At 32.9% G+C, this 20245-nt stretch overlaps 1 protein-coding gene across 5 annotated transcripts in view; it reads right to left on the bottom strand.

Annotated features, from left to right (window-relative positions):
• Positions 1–1298: 1298 nt before the first annotated feature.
• LOC100877372 (uncharacterized) overlaps positions 1299–20245 on the bottom strand; it is a 28963-nt gene continuing 10016 nt past the window's right edge. For all 5 annotated transcript variants that reach the window (XM_076537997.1, XM_076537996.1, XM_076537998.1 and 2 more), the window contains one exon: positions 1299–20084. In XM_076537997.1, coding sequence (XP_076394112.1) covers positions 16981–20084 — 3104 coding nt within the window. In that variant the 3' untranslated portion in view covers positions 1299–16980. The remainder of the gene's footprint in view (positions 20085–20245) is intronic.

Below are 20245 nucleotides of genomic sequence, written 5' to 3'. Positions count from 1 at the left end.
TCACCGCTAATCTGCAATGCCTGTACTATACATTTGGCTATCCAGATCAGTGTTTGCCATCTTCTCTAGCTTTCTGGATACTTCTGTTTGTTTTGTAGGTAACAAGTAAACTTATTATTTTAAATGATAACAATAATACGAAAGCGATGAATTGCAACATACCGCGCGAGTACTCAGTGCGCGCTCTGAGGCGCTGCGGCAAAATTGATAATTGAACCATTTAAAACTTGTTTTCCACTATAAATCAAACAGCGTTCTGTTCTTAAGACCCTAAAGTATTGTTTTAGCAAAGAAAAAAAAAATCGACTTTCTGAAAATCCTAGAGTGGTGTTACCCCTTAAGGGTCATAACTTATACTCGAAAGCATCAGAATATTAACATCAGCAAACCAAGTAGTAGTTTCAGATAAAAATCTGATTATACTGTCCTTGATAAAAATATATTTCGTTTTTAGGCGATCATAAAAATAAACGTCGCTTGAAACACTATACGTTTTGACTTTAAATAATAAATATGTATTTACTTTTAAATGAACAACTAAACATTATTACTACATGATGTCATAATACATGATTTAGTACGTAAATAAGCAGCTCTGCTCGCTAAAATAAAATTCAAAGAATATTAAGTTACAAACATCAGTAATTCTCTTTATCAAACATACGTTGAAAATATTCTGTTAATTACAAACTATTTTTATTTGTTTAATACCGGAGAACATTAGCAACCTACACTCGAAAGTGAAAATTTGAAAAATTTAGACAACGCTTCATTGCAACATAAATTATAACGATTATGACATATTAATTACAAAACGGAAAATGAATTAAGAGGCAGTAAAAAAAGCTAATAATACAAAAATAATGATAACGTATAATGCGGTTAAATTAAATTCAAAAATATGAACATTTTTACAGTGACGGTTTCGACATTTGCCTTATAACAATCTTTAAAATCTAACTCCGTAAATTTCGAAACTCACACTGAGTTATCTCATTCACAACTTTAATTTAATCTACAAAATTCTGCGCTCTTTACATTTTTATTCTGCAAATATCATGAAACTCTTGCATACACACGTTAAATAACGGCAATAAATAAATAAATTCCTCGTATCAAGGAATACATTCGACAATATTTAAACAAATAATATCTTTCGTAAGACAAACGTTCGAAACCAGGTTCGAAAATAATATCGTAATGCTTAATCATAAAAAGCTGCAATTATGATACAATTATAATATACTCTCCCTCCGCGTTTCTAACACAGTTTGCTGTAAATTGAATCGAAACATATATTTGTTATTTCGTGAAAGATTTACCTTTAATAAACATCATAGGTCACAAAAACCCACGTAGAATACAACGTATTATAACCTTAGTTATGCACCTGTATAACTTTACATTATATCAAATTTCTATTTTATAATTAGATTCATAGCTCTTTCTCACCTGTTTATTGTACACTGTTATGATTTATTATATTGTAATGAGACTATTATAGGGTAATGGAGCAAACAGTCTAAAAGTAACATATGCTCTGTTTATAATAAAACCGTATATTATCCTTATAATTCATATACTGTTACCAAGATTTTCATAATGTCGACTTTCATAATCATCATTTGCAAATACATACAATTTCGATTATAAAGAGTTAACTCACAACAAAAAATTTTTTTAAACGAACAAATACATTTAATTGCATTTAGTCCTTTTTAATAATATTCACGTACTTTTTCTCTTTTCTCTATTATTTCTTTTTTTGCGATCACCTATTATTCGTTAGCACAACGTAACTGTCATTAAAAATTAGTGAAAGCATTGCACCTAGGAAGTTCTATGACCTTGCAATAATCTTCTTTTGGTGAAAGTGTGAAAAACACGATCAAACACATTTCTCTCGACGCAGCAACGATACAGCGTATCACGAACATAATCACAGCACTTATGAGGACTAAAGCGGCGTTAAAAGCTTTGTACTAAATCTCTCGGCTAGATCCTTGACAAAAAACATTCTTCTCGTCTGATCAAGATCTGGTCGTTCTTCATTTGTACTAGCAACGAACTCTAACAAGTTAGAAGTATACAGGTTCAGACAGAAATCGTACTACAAACAAAAATGAAGTCATTCTATAAAATTAAAATACAAATATAGTTTACAATTGTTTCTTTCCGAGGTTTCAGTTACAAGAAAGTCAAATTTGGAAATTGATCAAATACATACATATAGAACAATGTGTATAATTTGATTATTGTGTCATTGCATTACTGCTATTTTTGTTCGTGATAATGTTTAGAAATATCAATAGTGACACGATTCAAACAGTACGTTTCCAACACTTGATCTTACAGGACAATGACAATTAAAAAGAACTATATTCCACAAGAACTTATTGTATTACTTAAATTATATTACTATCTATATCGTACAACGTACAAGAAAAATTCTGTATAAAAATAATTATACCCGTTAGAACAAAAAATTTCCGTCAGAGGACCGCAGTACTTTTACTGCATTGTTTAAAAAATATTTTCTAACGATACAAATTAATTGGATTAAATATCATTTTTATCGCATAAAACACGATGTAACATTATTTACAGAAATAGTCCTATTTATTTACAATTTTTAGAGAAATAAAATGGACAAAAATTTCCAGTTAATGAATAAAGTTGTTATAAACTGATATATGAGTTAATACTAATGTCGTACATTTTATTGAAATAACTTGCTGATATAAACCTTACACATAATTACAGCGGTACGTCAATATTATATATCACTATTAATATTTCAAAAAACTAACACGAAAGAAAATAATTAGTACTAAAATAACACGCATAACACTAGTTATACTCATAATATTTTCAAAAACGGAGCCTCGGATGAAAAGATTTTATATTAAAAATTCTTTATATCTTTTTTACAAAGAATAATTATTATTATTATTGCATTACGACTTCCGATCTATCCTGTATGTGTATATGTATTTGGATTTGTATCTATTTGTATCAGGCATGGGCGTCAATTTGCCCGCTGAGCAGCTTCCATGCTCACCTCGTTTACAAGCCCGTATCTGCACGGTAATTATGCAGAATCAAGACACTAAATAAGACCTAATTATGTAGATTTCAATGATCTTGACGTATGTATTGTGTATTATAAAGATCAATGTACTGAATAATTTCATATACATGGTGTCCCGACAAACTTTATCAACATACTCCATTCGTAAAAATAGAAAGAGAGTGTTACCATAACAGAGAGGTTCAAATATATTATTAAAAAGTTATACAAAAATACGGAATGACGACGGAATGGTTAGTTGTCCGACATCGCATACAGGGTGTTCCAGTTTTTTCATATAACTTTTCGAGTATATTATAAATAAAAAGAAGAAAATATGCTTATAAACGTGGGTTCTTGAATGCATCATTAAAAATTATTACGAAAAGTATGAAAATCAAATTATTCGTATGTAGTATTATTATTGCGTATATTTCTTATACTTTTTCGATAAAGCATTTAAGAGCCTATGTTTATATAACATATTTTTATCACTTTTATTTATAGAATATGCTGATAAAGTTTTACCTAGAAAGGTGGGATACACTGTATGTGGCATCGAAAAGCAAAATAGTCCATTATCATTGCATATTTTTGTCCCAACTTTTTAATAAAATATTTAAAATCTTATGTTAATATAACATTTCCTTCTTATTTTTTAATATGGAATATATTAACAAAATTTAGCAGTAGAAAATTGGCATATCCTACAAGTAACTATAGTATACATATAACACTACTCAGTTTTAATTTCAAAGATTTTTAAATTTTTCGTTTTAATAATAATACGACTCTGTTAACCGAATTATTAAATTTTTTGATATAATGTCAAAAATGTTTGCAGTTGCTAACAATATTAGATTGTTGCATCTTACAGACATTAAGAATCTACATAAACTCATCGTTAATATTTTTAATATAAAATAGTTGATTTTCTGCCAATTGCAGAATACAATGGTCAGACTTTGAAACACAAATTGCGACCCAAATTACTATAAGTTTGAAATATCGAAAGTCAAGGTTTATTGACAATAAAAAGTTTTGCATTGTATTATTTCTAAATACTCTTTGTTACAAAAATATTAATAAGCTTACGGATATCAAAGGTAAAAAAGAGTTTTTAATTTCTTAAAATAATTGAATACCTATTTATATCTTATTTTCATTTTATATATTAATTTCGTAATCCCAAACTATAGTAATACAGATTGACACAATTTGAAAATCAGTGTCCTTTCTTTTAACAAATTTGACTCTCATTCTTGTTTTAGTAAGGAAAGCTTTGACTTTCATTTCTATATTTAGGGCCTAGAAAATTTTAGACGCGACCATAGTAAGTACATATTGCGTTTTAAATGAACTATTATGTTATCGAATTGCGTCGTACTTTTGATATGTCGAAAACGGACAATCTAATAATAATACGCTACAAAGTTTCATATAAATTATAATGCCTATTTTCCTCAGTTATCAGTATAGAAATTCGTAAGAAATATGGACTGCAATTCTGTCAAAATTTGCTAAAATTCTTTCTTTTTCGATTTCTTTGCTTATTGTGTCCAAATACTGTGATAAAAATCCTTTAAAAATGAAATATGCAATATTATAAATAACTTCCAAACATGTTGTATATCCTTGAAAATAAAAGAGAGCCACTATTATATGAATACATAAAATTACTAAGGACTTTGACCTTTTTAAATATTGTACATTTATTGTAACGAAGACATAACTAAAAATTTACAATTTTGGGGTTATTTATACGTTCTTGATTGTAATTTTTACTACTGAAATCTTAAAAATGATATTTTAAAAATGTGAATGCAATTATGTCCGTATAATGACTTTAAAATATTACAGATCAGTATTAAGATATTCAAACTCGTTTTACATGAAATCTTGACTTTTTAGTTATGTCATTATTGTAACAAATGAGCGACATGCAAGATAAGTCAGTTAAATATCACCTCACTTGTTGTTATATAAAAAATTTTTGGAAGACAAAATCACGCTGCTTTAAAGAACATATGCAACGATGGAAACAATTCTTTCTCGTAATTCTTTTACCTAACATTTCAAGATAATCTATGTTTTCTGAAGTAGAACTGTATATCTTATCTTACAAATAGTGACGAGAATATTGATTCTATCTTCAAATTTAAAACGATGTTATACCGTTAGAAACGAGAGAAATCTGTCAATTGTGTGATGGTATTGCCATACTGAACAAACTTTGATTATTATTTATAAACGCTTAAAGTTATTTATAAGCAGTTGATTTTATAAACAATTGGTAAATATACTAATATTATGTTAAACATACATCTAATGTTTATTATTCCAATTTTAAAATTTCAACTTAAGGGGGGCAATACCTTTAGACCGATGAAAATAAGCTGATTTTTGTGAATTTTTTTGTATAGGATATCTTTGTTTTGCGTTTTTGAAATTTCAGGTATAATTTATTATAACTATTGCCTATTACACAATATTTTTTGTTTTTAAATACATTTAAAAATGGCGGAATTATAACAATCCTTTCTGGATGTGTTTGGGCGCGTCTCGTGAATCGGTGTGGGCTCTATGTAGTTTCAGATATATTGGTCTGAAGCAAGTTTGCAGACAATGTTTTGAAAACTAACATTCACAGTTAGTAGATGAACCTCAGAAATGTGCAAAATGTGTAAAATTAAAGAAATGGCGCGCTTTTAAAGAAAAACTTTGAATTTTACTAAAAATTTTTGGAATATTTTGCAATAAAAAAGGACTTTAATGTTCAATTTATTTCATAATTTAGGTTCATATGATAGATACTATTGTCATGGATATGTGCAAAAAATTTGAGCTCGATTGATAAACTAGTTTTTGAGTTATCAGCCACACCAATTGTAAAAATGTAGTTTTGAAAAAAACGCGTTTAAAGTTTCAGTCCTCCGCACTGAACGCGTGAATGCTCGCGGCGCTAATCGGCTATAACTTCAAAAGGGTTCGGTATTTCGGTTTAAAATTTTGAGACAATATTTTTAAGATGTTACACTAACATTTTATAGAAAAAAAATTTTTTAATTTTTCAAGATTCTAAAGTTATTGCCCCCATTAAATAAGGAAACATATAATTTCACTTAAAAAGATACAGATGACCTGGAAATCTCGTAAAAAAGTAATCACGAGATAAAACCATTTACATTATTACATGTTTCTTGAAATCGTGTAATTTTGTTATGAGATGATTTTTCATATAACAACACAATAAGGCAAATACTTAAGTGATTTTACTTAGTTGATCTGAGCATCTTTGAGCGACAGAGGAAACTCTGGGTATGGATAAAAATAGAGAGGTCTATAGTCATGTCTTTACTTCATAAAACTGTCAAAAAAAAATACTTCGGCACATATTAAATACTGTTAAGATGAGTCCTTCAGAGCTAGAATAATAAATGGCACAGAGAGGAGAAGTCTATAAACTTAAAAATAAGTGTATAGAAGCCTTTGGGTATACAGAAAACTATCTCATACCTGCAAAATTATAGGCATGATGAAGAATACACTGCTGCTACTCACTTCACTCATTGCTATGTAGTACTTCATCATAACTAAGGAAATCGTCACCTTTTCGATCATCGAATGTGATGATTTTGGAGATTAGATATGTGTGAATTTGTCTCATAGATGATCAATTACAAGTAAACATGGAGAAACACAACAGGGAATAAGTAGGAAATGTCATGACTGAAGAGGCTATTTGGTAAAGCAATGAGGCGACACAGCTAGATTTTTCTAGAGAGCGATTTTACATTCAATTTGCATGATTATGTAGCGTTAATTTCCAGAAGAATCACCTTCTGAGTAAGAAGTCAACACAGATAGTAATGAAATAATTCTGAAGTCATAGTGACAGTATTATACTGAAACACTCTTTCAGAGAGAAGTTGGTATACTGCCGTGTTACTGTCAATGGGGAAAGTATCAACCTACTGCCAAGCCGTGCTTGTTTTACCTGCTGAAAAGGGATATGTGATTCGAAGATTGCATCTCGTGTGCATGAAATCTATAACTAAAGAGCCTAGCCAGCACCACTAAACTCTTTCGCTCAAAGCAGTATATCCAGCTTAGGTAATAAAGCTTAGAGTAATGTGTGTACATAAGCCTACAGTAACAAGAAAATATAGACGTAACTATCTTCAAAATGACTGGTGCTATGTCAGATTTGCATAAGTACTGCTTGCTACATTAATGAGGGATCGGTTTGTACGGGGGTCGTCGGGTATGATCGGGCGCAATCGGGCGAGCGGGCGACTCGGACAATTGGCACCAAGAGAATTTGGCGCTACAATGATTTGGCGCTAAAAATTAGCGAAAGGACAAAGGATCAGATGGCTTTTGTTTTTTTTTTACGCGGGAATTGGGGGAGAATGGTATTGTTGCAGAAAGATGTAGGAAAAAAGATGTTGCATCCAGTACATTTTATGAGTACGAAAACGTCTGATGCCGAAAAAAATTATCATTCTTATGAACTAGAATTGTTAGCAGTTATAAGAGAGGTTCAAAAATTTAGAGTGTATAATGGAGAGAAAGAAGGAAGAAAGATACGCGTTGCGATCGTAGCTACATATGGCGAGGAAGAAGTTATAGATATAAAGAGTTTGAAGCTAATTAGGATGTCGTGCGAACAAGTGGCGACCTGGAGAGAGGAAAGCCGACGTGAAAGAGAGAAGAGCATGGCACGCGTAGTGACTAAGAAAAAGAAAGACGTTGTAAAAAGTACAAAAAGGGAAGAAGTAAAAGCAAGAAAAATGGAAAAGGGTGCTATGTCTAAACGCGAAGTTGACTTGACAATTCCCGAGGATAAACCAACCCTGCCAAAGAGGGAAAAGAGCCTCAATGTTAAAGCTGAAGCTAAGAAAAAGATCAATTGGGATGACAAAGTTTCAGAAGAAGAGGTCCCTGCCGCATTACCGCAGAGTAACGAAATAGACGATTACGTGAGTGAGGAGGAGTGCGAAGAGGAAGAAGAAGGTCTTGAACATCTTACGTTTCGAGCGGAGTATATTATGCGACCAAGTTATGTTAGAGTTAACCTCGAGGAATGTGGAATTTTGATTCGAGAGCCCGAGCGGATTAAGTGTAGTGAATTTAAGAAGATTAACAAATTTTGTGGAAAGGTAGGTTATGTAGTGGGGCTGAACGAGGATACAACTCATGTGTATGAAGGGATGGACGTCGAAGAGGTGAAAGCCGCTTACGAAAGCATTGATCGACAGGACCTAATAATCTTGCTCACGTCTAACGCATGAGAAGGTAGAAAGAGAACTACAACCAATACCGAAAAGAGACGTACCACTAGCGACATATCACGTGGATCATATGGGCCCAATGACAACTACAGGTAAATCATATAAGTACCTTTTCGTAATTGTAGAAGCCTTCTCCAAGTTCGTATGGATATATCCCACCAAGACCGTCAAAACAACAGAAGTGTTGGACAAGTTGAATCTGCAGCAGAAGACGTTCGGAAACCCCACTCGGATAATTTCAGATAGAGGAACTGCTTTCACGTCGAACGAATTCCTGAGTATTGTACTACAGAAAATATAGAACACATACTCATCACCGCAGGAGTGCTGCGGGGTAACGGACAGGTCGAAAGAATCAACAGAATAATAATGCCGGTATTGACTAAGTTGTCATTATATAATCCGGACAGATGGTATCGGTATGTGGACAAGGTGCAGCGCAGCATCAACAGCACCTACCAATCTAGTGTAGGGATGTCTCCGTTTAAGGTTATGTTTGGGATGAAAATGAAACAGCGGGAATATTGTAAAATTCTTGATCTTATTCAGCAGAAAGCGACGGAGTTATTTAATGAGGAACGAGACAGGTTGCGGGAGGTGATGAAGGAAAGCATAATCAAGATACAAGACGAAAATCGACGAAGTTACAATAAACACAGCAAAGCGGCGACGACGTACCGTGAGGGCGATTGGGTGGCCATTAAAAGAACCCAGTTTGGGCCCGGTCTCAAAATAAAGGCGAAATTTCTGGGGCCCCATAAACTCACAAAAACGAAACGAAATGACAGGTACGAAGTTGTTCGTATGTCAGCTCACGTCAACGTCAGCTGATTACATGAAGCTGTACGAAAGTACCTCTTCGGAGGATGAAGAGGATGCAGCAGGAATAGCCGAATGAAGGATCGGTTTGTTCGGAGGTCGTCGGGTACGATTGGGCGCGATCGGACGAGCGGGCGACTCGGACAATTGGCGCCAAGAGAATTTGGCGCTAATGAGCGAGGAAAACAGCGTGGCGTCGCGAGTCAGTCTTGTTGTAATGGTCGAAGTAACATGTTGTCCTAAAAATAGTCACGTAATTTCTCTGTAATTCATTTCTGTATTTTCATTGTTTATTTATTAAAGTATTTTGTGTTATTGTTAATCCCAAAAAACCTTCATCCGTCAACCTCGATTACTTCGATCCTACATTAATGAGTCTCTGTAAATGTTGGAAAAAGATGTTGTAGAATCATGATTTTGTAAATGATAAAGATTGGACAAGGTTGCGTTTAAACTATACAAATAACTTGTGAGAAAGACAACAAGCCTCTTTTTTACTTCCAGTCCAGCTATTTAATTATTATTAGCCTAATGTACCAAATGCGAGATCATCAAACTGAGAATTACCCCTTGCACTATGATTTATTCGATAGATGGATCATATATAACGAATGTTAAGGAAATTAAAGAAAATTAAAATGTCATGCCTATTTTACATTTAACGATTTTACAATTAAACTCAAATTGTACATTCAACCGTACTAAAAATATCAATAAGGTTTACTAGGTCTGAATTGTAAGCGTGTCACAAATTCATTATTACAGCACAAGGAGTGAAACATAAGATTTCTTCGCTTTCAAGTGAATCTATACTTTTTCTTCTTTAAAGCTTCTAGCCATGCTTACGAGCAATATCGAGCGCTCATGCCTGTTTTACTATTTGTTGTCTATGTATAATCTATACGAACGAACAAACGATTTGCTGCTCGACAATACGGTCTATTAATTCCTTTCCTTATGATTTTATTTAATGACCATGTCCGCTATAATTAGATGTCACGGCTTAAAATTAGTTATTTAGAATAGAATTAGCTGTTCACTATAAACTAGGAGTAAGTGTTCGTTTCACTGTATAAAATTAACTATACGCTGAATACAGTACATTATTCATATGATAAAGTTAGCATTTTGCTAAGTTTTGGAGCAAACAAAAATACACAATTATTTATTTTACACAATTCTTCTTTGGAAATCCTCAATTCTGTAGCTTACAATGAAAGTCTAAGTATAAATTTGACTACTCAAGAAGTGTAACATTACTTTGACATATTGTTCCCAAAATCCGTCACACGAGCGAGACTCGATGTAATAAGATAAAGGGTTAATGCAAAAGAAATTTCAGTCGATGGATGATCTGTTTGACGACAAAGACAAATATAAAATAAAGATGCCAGAGGATCATAGACCAACCTCTCTAAGAAGAAATATGTAAATGGAACATTACAGTTTGTACAAACAAAAGAAGAGGAAAAACATACAGAAGAAAAGTAAAACAGAATGAAGTCGAAGATCTTCACTGAAGCACATCCCTCTTTGCCTTTTTAGTTTTCTTTTACCTCCTCATTTTACAAAAATCTTTTTTCCATGAAAGTGTTTAAATAAGAAGTAGCAATAATTACAATGTTTCTTCATTCGCGTATACAACTATACGTGCAGGGTGTTAAAAGAATAATGATTATGGCTTTCACGAGTAGATTCAATCGTTTAGATTCTATAATATAGAATCATCCTGACTGCTACGACTATTACTCTTTTTACATCGTGTACAATGTTTTTAATTAAACCATTCTAAAATCATTCTAATCATTCTGAAAAAAACAGTTTTTCCGTGAAGCAGTGACTGATATTTTTTTGTGTTAATTATTCTAGCGGTGTTAATGAAAATAGCGTCACTGTTGACACATCAAATTCACGCAATTAAATCGATCACAATCCATCTTTGGCTGTTTTATAAATTTACAAAAATTCATTGATTTTCCATAAGAATCAGTTTTTTATTGAAGTCTTTGTTTTCAAAAAGATACCAGTTACTAACATTTCTGTAAGAATTATTTACGAAAAATGAATATTTTAGTCAAAAAATCGTTGATAGTACTTTCAAGTGGTCAAATATATTCTTAAAATTGAGCTCACCAAATAATTAGTCGATTAACAAAATATTTGGATAAAACTGGTACTTTTAATTTCTTCGAAAACGAAATCTTTAATAACAGCAAATTTCATTACATTTTTTTGCGAATGAGGAATTTGAGAACTTTTAAGTTTAAATGAAAAACTTTAGATTTAAATTTTCTGCGAAAGTACGAATAGTAGATTTAGATCCATAGAAAAATTGCTATGAAGATATTTCATAAATTCTAAGAGCATTGATGTAAGAATATTAATAATTTCAAGAATTTGCACTATGGAACACTAAACGCCACAAAAATCTAATACACAGCCGTAGTTTCGACTAATTGCAAGGGATTCGATCCAATGGGTTAAAGTTAACTTGTTGCACTCGAATCGAAACTGTCAAAACACAAATTACATCGAAAACGTGGATAAACGAGGCAGAAGAATACATACACAAGTATACCTCGATAACTACTATAACTTATTAATAGTCTAGCACGCTGAAACAAGATCCTGAATTAATGGAAAATATATAAAGAGAATCTTGTTCCTTTTTTTTACTTTTTTAAGTTCTTGCTCGTATACAATGCAAGAACGTTATACGTTACACAACAAACGTCCAACGTGCATCACGAATTTACATGATTGATGGTCTTACGATAAATACACGGTGAATGTTCACCCGTTTCACACGATTTTCATGACAAATCAACTAAAATCCTTTGGATTTAAAGTAATTTCCCTTGAGAAGACATATTAATTTCTTTTTGTAGCTCTACTTGCATATAGAGTCAATGAAATACAATTTCAGTTTAATACTTATGCACTAATCTTTGTCAATCGCGTTACTTCACTCTTACCATTAACGAATTTCTTTCGTTACAAGAGAAAAGTGTCGGAAACACACTGTTATTTCTCGACCAAGTGGACAATGAAGAACGAATTTGTACGTTCGTCGTTTAAAGAATAAATATCGTGTGTAAAAGTATACACATTTTGCCATTATAAATCATCAAGAAATTAATCACATTTTCTACAAATGAGTCTGAACAAAGAAGACCTAATAATCATATACATATATGCAAGTGAATCGTCTTTCAACTGTGGATAATCAGATATTTGGAAATTATTATTACGTCACAATATTTGAAAAATATTGAAATATTAATCACATCGAAATGGAAAACCAGTACAAACCAATTTATACGGTTATTTTTCAATTTATTTTAAAAATTAAAACCTATAGAAAAATTACTTGCATTATTTAAATTAAAATTATATATTGCATTTTATTTTCAATGTGTTATTTACTTTCCAGATTATTTACCATCAAAGATGAAATATCCGAAATTTTCAAATTTTCAAATATCAAAGCTCAGAAATTGTTCATTTATAACTTTTCAAATTTTAAAATTCTCTAACTTATAAATTTTTAAATTTTAAAATTCAATAATTTTCAAACTTTCAAATTTTCAATTTTCCCAATTTTTTAATTATCAAGTCGTTACATTTCGAAGGTTCTATGCTTTAAAGCTCCTAATTTTCAAAACGTACCAAAGTTTTGAAGTTCATTAAATCAAGTCTGAAAACCTCAAAATTTCCGAAGTTATCGAACTTTCAAAATTTTCTAATTTTTTCTAATTTCTAATTTTGTAGTTTTCTAATTTCCCAAATTTGAAAACTCCCGAATGTTTTCAAATTATCAAAGTACCTTAGTTTCTGAATTTCTGGCTTTCAAATGAAAATTGTTAATTCCCAAATTTATAAATTTTTACGTTTTCAAATGTCTGAGTTTCTAAGTTCACAATAACTCTAATGAATTTGAAATTTCAAAACTTAAAAATTTTCAAATTGCCAATTTTCTAACTCCCAAGTCTTTCAATCCTCAAATTATTAAATTTTTTAATTATATTTCCTTTATCAAAAATTTAAAGTCCACGTAAAATAAAATTTCTAATAAGTTATACAAATACAAATTATTTTATAGACATTATAATTTACAAAGTATATTCGGCATGCTTTTATCTGACAAACTAAATTTTACAAAAAAAATTAAATAACTGAATTTGAAACTTAAAAGTCATTACTGAATACCCATAATCTAGATACGATTCATTTGCAAGGAATTATTTATTAGAAACTTCTTTTTCAGAATCACCCACGATATGTGATTATGCTATACTGTTATTTTAGAACAAGACACTCGTGTTTATATGTACTTCCTAGTATTAACATTACGTCAAAAACTTCGCGTAAACTTAATCCGAAACGTATACTTAATTGTTTCTCGATAATGAGAACTGCATCAACTACGCGGTAAAATGCCCGAGGAAATGGCTAATAAATTGTCATTCGTTAAAAATGGCGCGATTCAGTAGCGTTTAGAAAAATTTTTTGAACGAATTTTCTATAATTTGTTAAATCATACAGACGGCTTTCATGGAAAGCATGCCTCAATGACGTACAAAACACAAGTTACAATCGCTGTTACAGTATAGTGAGATCTTAATTTAAGTTCTCGGAAAGTTCTGAATAATGCCAGGGTTTCCAGAACCGTATGCTGCTTTTATGGTAATACGTAGAACATGTTAACATTTAACGAAACATTTGTTTATACAAGCTTGATTGAAGTTTGAAGATCTCATCTTCTCTAAGTTGCTATTTTATTGATCTAATTTTCTTACTTTGAGCACTGAAGGATTTTACGATCTTACTATACCGCGACGAAGACTGTACGTTGAAATCACCGACGAACGTATCCTTCTGTAACATTTTTATAGATGCTGTATCATTGTCACTGACTTTCGCCGACATTATTACAAAGTATACAGTGCGCCATCGCACACCTGAAGCTAGCAGGCAGTTGTAATGTTAACGATACAATATGAAAACTTTCTTATTAGATATAATTTACATCTAAAATCCATAAAACTTTGAATCATTTTCTTTGATATACTCGTATAGATTAGTTTACAAACGTTCTAATTCAAGACCGATTCTAACATCTGTAAAACTAACGGTTATGAATTCTTACGAGTACCAACGTTAAACTTCGTTTCTTACTGTATAAATATGGCAAAAAGAAAAAAAATTGTAATGAGAAATACAGTCATAAATAATCTTAAAAACTGTCAACTTTTTCGAATGATTAAACCAGATCTGGCTAAGGTACGAGTGAAAAGGGTAACCTTGAACGCTACCTCAAAAAATCGATTAATTTTACTTCATTTCTTATGTTTCTATTATTTTTGGAATAACCAGCAATTTATTATCAATTAATTACCAACAACTTATGTTTATAGCAGCTACATTGTAATATATTCGGTACTCTTTTGAAAAATTATACATAAATTAAATAGCTGCAGTATTTTGACCAAGGTAAGTAACCTGATTCTACAGTTTAATCAGATGCAGCTAAAGTGTAATTGTACATTATTCTATATTATGTATTAAATTATAACATTCATCATCAAATGTTTCGGATAAAATCGTTTCGAACTGAGACCTCAAGGAACTACAGTATGATATTTCTTGTTATTATAACATATGAATTGTTAACTTTTTACCTACTAACAAATTATTCATTTCTGCCTAGCAATTTCTAGAAATATCAACCCTTTTGATTTTAGTTCACTGCGTTGTATATAACTGACTAATCTATTAATAAATAAGACAAATACATGTAATAAAAATCATGTATAAAGTAGGCTATTTTTATTGCTCTCTTATTTTATCAAGAGCTAAAAAAATTAAAAATAAAAAAGTTGTAAAGTAATTTCTAGAAAACAGAAATAATGTTATATTGTTTTCACTTGAAAAACAAGTATTTTATTATGTTAAATTTTTCGTTTGATAACCAGATAAACGTTGTCGATAATCTCAATGTAACCATATATTCAACAGTTTGTACGTCACAGGCGTTTTTGTGCAACTGAAACATGTAATCCCTACCGTAGCAACGTATGATAATTCAAACAAAAGGCAGTCACCGTGAATAAGTGTCTGACCAATTACCAATAAACTCGCGACTAGTTCATTCGTTTCGAACTATGTCGATCGAAATAAAGTTAAAACCACACTTTTCATATGCACCACACAAGTTAAATTAACTCGACGACATAAGGCAGTCGAAACAGAAATATATCGCTACGAAACTATTCGAAACACAGACGGTGTTTTTTGTTTCTTTGTTCATGTATCTGTTAAATATATATATATGATATAGAAGTTTCAAAAGTTCCTACGTGTCTCTATTTTAATTCCTATGTTTTTTCTGTTTTAAGTCCCATTTTTTTTTTAATTCGTTTTATACGTTTCAGTGAAACGTAAACGGACGTACATCAAACGGTACAGCCTTGCCCTTTAACGTCATCTTAAAAAACTACACCGAGTGTCTTATATAATATTTTCGTGCTTTTTACATATATTATTTTTATGTTTATTTGTGCTGATATCTTTTCCGAAACACGATACGAGAATACTTAAATTAACACTCAATCGACAGGTCGAGTATTAATAGAGTATAGACAGTGTCGAATTACTTGTTACACTTAATACGAATATAAACAGATGAAGAAATAAATAAACGAGTTTACTTAATAGATTTTAAATTAATAGAAAAAATAGATTTATCGAAATTTATAAAATAATAGGTAAAAAATCGACATTACTGTCTAAAAGAAAATCTAAAAAGAAACTAAAATTAAATATGACTGTCCCTTTCTGTACGCGGCACTCATTTAATTCAGTTAGCGTCATTCGTAACGGGTGATCGCACTTAGCTTGACATAAAACGTTCTTCATTTCTTTTACGATTTTAGAACGTTTCATTTGTGTACCTTGTAACATTCTACTTTTCAGCGGTTTACAGTTTGAACTACATTGCACACAGAAAAAAGTAATAAATATCTTAACTATTGAATAAATAACCATTATAAAAGTAAAATGAAATTTGTGTAATTATAACAAAATCTAAACCGTTTAATAGTTTAATATAAACAAAAATTAACCCTTTCGCTACGATAATGTATACTACGAAGAAATTAAAATTTTTAGGAAATAAAATTAATTTTATCTGTATTCATCACACGGATTCATGATTTATTTCATTACGAATTTTAATCTGCTCGACCTATTTTATATTTATTTTAACTTGTTTTATTCAATTCTATTCCTTCATGTTAATTTCTTAATTATTTTCTTTATTTAATAGTCAATCAGAAGCAAATAACTATGGTAACGGCGAAAGAGTTAAAACAAAGGTCTAAAGTCCTCAAAAATAGATTTTCTAATGAATACTTATTTCAGAAGTTGTTAATAATTATTGAAAAATGTAAAAATCGTATGAATATTAATGGCCGACCGTTTAAGTGCTAAGTCAATGCATTCTAATCAGTATTTCTAATACAGCTTGTGATTTGTTTTAGAAAAGATTCTCAAAAATATGAAATCTGACGCACACGAAAATTACAGACATCGTTGCTACCGAATCAAAACGTATTTAGTTCCATCCCCCCTTCTCTCTTACAGGATAATTGAAACTTTCTGTAAGATGATTTAAGCAGACGAACGAGAACTGAAGAATGTTCTGGCATTGTATTCCTGCTAATCGGCTCCCGTCATTTGCATTAGGAGTATATAGAGGGCAAGGCTGGCCTTAGGTACATCCATGCAATCCTCTACTCATCTGCGTTTTTTTTTCTTCGACCTGTTGCCTTTCTTCGACGTAGCACAAACTGAGATCGAGCCGCTCATCACGTTTCTCTCCACTGTTTCACTCTTCAAATAATCACCCTCAGCATGCGTGAACACAATGTTTGCATTCATTTCGTCTGAGGAACTTGAACGCTCTGGTATGATCTCCTGTTCAGAGTCGCTCTTCTTCTCTATATCTCGTTCAGGTTCCGAGGAATCTTCTTTCGAAAATGTGGGATTCGTGATACTATAACTCTTATTCTCGCTCGAAGTTTCCTCAACAATTTCGCTCTTAGCGTCAAACTTTAAAAGCTTTGTACTTTCCTTTTCTTCTAATGAAGCTAAATGAACTGACAACTTCGTACTTTCCTTCTCTTTTGAAGAAATTCGATCAACAGACGTACTCGAGAATTTCGAAGATTCTTCGATGGATTCAGCAACTAAATTTTCGGAGTTCTTGTCCAAAGACGATTTAAATTTTTGATTGCTGTCGATTTCCAACGAGTCTGAGGGAGAATGTAGTTTTTTACGAGCCCTTTCTTCAGAATTTCTCTGTGAGGTTGATTCCGAACTTTTCTTCTTTACGATTGAGCTCCAAGAGCCTGGCTGAGTAGAAGTTTCTTCTTCGACGTTTGGCTCTGTAACGGCCTCTCTCAATTCCTCAATCATTGACGAGGATTTAGATGAAGATTCTACGCGTTTGTGACAAATTTTCCGGTTTTCGATATCCGACTCTTCTACCACTGGATCAACATCGAAATCCTGTTTAGTTTCGTGCTCGACATTCTTCTTTTTCACAATCGAACTCCAAGAAACTTCTGTCTGAACTGGAGGGTCTTCAAAATCTAGTTCAGTTACAGCCTCTCGAAGCTTTTCAATCACCTGCGAGTTCGTCCTTGACAGAGACTCGTGTACCTTTCTCTTAATAGAATCAATCTTTTCCAAAATAGGAGTACGTTTCACCACCTCTACTGATTCCATTGTATCTCCTAGCTTAACAGGTTTATCATCCTCTATTCGCATTTCAGATTTCACGACTGGAGAACCGCTTTTTTTCTTCACGACAGCGCTCCATGAAACTTCGGGAACCTCTTCCTGAGTCGAGTCCTTTACAGTTTCTTCGACAGCCTTCACAGACTCGGCTGGAACATCGGCAGTACTTTGTACGTTACTTTCAACGTACGATTTTTTACTTTTTCGAGATTTTCTTGAGCGAGTTCCACAGACCTCAGATCCAGGTAAAACCTGACATTCTGGAGTAGATGTTACATCGACGAAAACCTCCATCTCGGCTTTTTTCATCGCGTCAATATCAATGATCTCGATTCCTACTTGAGACCGTTTTGGAACAACATTAGAAGGCGAAGTTTTTGCAGATCGAGTCTTAGGTGTTCTCAGAGGACTAGTACTTTCGTTTACAGGCGAACGAACTGTTTCTTTTGCAGTTGTGCATTCTTCAAGGTCTTCTTTCTTCTCTGTACCCTTGTTCTTCCAACTTTCAACTGGTTTAAAGATTACTGTCACATCAGCTGCTGATGTATCGCTCTCAATCACTACAATGTCCCTTACTTTCTTCGAACTCTTGGATTTCGGCGGCTGTTCCGTCTCTTGAGATTTTTTCTTTTCCGGAACATCTCTAACACAGTCAGAATACATATCAGAGTGCTGAATATGTTCTAGATCGTCATCAGAAAACACTTGTTTACTTTTACTTGTAATCAAGTCAGTATCGCTGGCTTCCTGCTTCAAATCTTCCTTGCACACTTTATTAGAAGCCTCGATTAGCTCAGAAGAGTGAATGTATTCCAAGTCATCATCAGATATGGTGTTTTTACTATTTTTCCTTTGCATAAGAGGCGAAGAACTCGTGCAACTTATTATGTCCGCGTATTTATCACTATCGATACATTCAGATTGATGTAATTCGGAACTTTGAATGTGCTCGATATCCTCATCGGATTGAATTAGGATACTATCCTTGCCACAACTAGCGGTTTCGACTATGTGATACTCGCTGGAACTGAAATCATCGGTTGAATCTGATGGCGGTGATTTGTATTTATCTATATCTTTAATTATTACGTCAACATTAATCATTGATTTAAAATCGTCATTATTGTCAGCCTCTTCTTTTATACGTTCTAGTTCTACAATTGGTTTACTTTCTGTACTGCACTCAATTTTCGTTTCTTTGCATTCTTGACTCACGGAAGACTTCGATTTCCCTTTAGATTTGCCTGCAATCTCTTTTACAGGTTCTTTATCAACCGTATCCTTGTCGCAACCTTTTCTTTTACTACAATTGTACTTAGACTCTTCGCGAACCGTATCTTCAATCACGATGCTGTCTTCGTGCTCCTTAAGAACGTATTTCTTCATCACTGTTTTAGTCTCTGTTCTACATCCATTTCCTCCCGATTTTTTTGCAGGTTTTTCAGACTCGTAAGTCTTCTTGCTTTCTGCCTTACAGTGCATTAAGACGTTTTTCTTCCCGTGAGCTAGTTTATTTTCCATCAACACGACGCTTTCATCGTCGCAGTTCATCACGTATTGGGCCTCAGAGATACTTCTCTCGTGAGCACCTTTGCCTGCTCTCTTATCGAATCTCTTACACCAAACAGCTTGTTTAGCCTGAGTCATAGGGCTACTAGGTATCTCACCTTGCTCAACGCAGAGGCTCAAGCTAGTCGGCACATCATGAAAAGCTTCTTCCTTCCCGAAATCAATACAGGTGCTTCCTGGTTCGTTGATAGCCGCGATTTCGACACAAAGAGCCTTCCTCTCCTTCACTTCGCGAATGTTCTCGTCAGGTACACTGTCTATCGCAGGCTCGTTAGCTGCACGCATTTCCGCGCAGATCTCAGTGAGGTCACGCAGAGTTTGGCTTTCTGGCTCGAGATCGCCGAGAGATGCCGGACCTTCTTCGGCACACACGCTCCTACGTGGCTCCGGCATGTAGCTCTCCTCCACGGAGTCAAACTCCTGACTGGAGTTTACATCCTCCTCGTCGGCCGACACAGTAATCACGGTGCCCAAAGGGTTGACGACTTTAGTTACCGGTTGACCCACCCTCTCATATACCGATCGCCTCCCTAGTAACAGAAAAAGCCGTTGGCAGGTATCAACATCGAGTCAAGTGTCTCTCCCTCACTTTGTGGTCTTTATGAGATTGCAATGTCTCTCACCTGAACTGGTGTTATAATATGTTCGCGATGACTGTTTCTTTTGACTACATGATTCATTCATATATTTT

Source organism: Megachile rotundata, chromosome 12 (assembly GCF_050947335.1).
Source record: "Megachile rotundata isolate GNS110a chromosome 12, iyMegRotu1, whole genome shotgun sequence".
NCBI lineage: Eukaryota > Metazoa > Arthropoda > Insecta > Hymenoptera > Megachilidae > Megachile > Megachile rotundata.
This window is presented reverse-complemented; position numbering and strand designations above follow the sequence as displayed.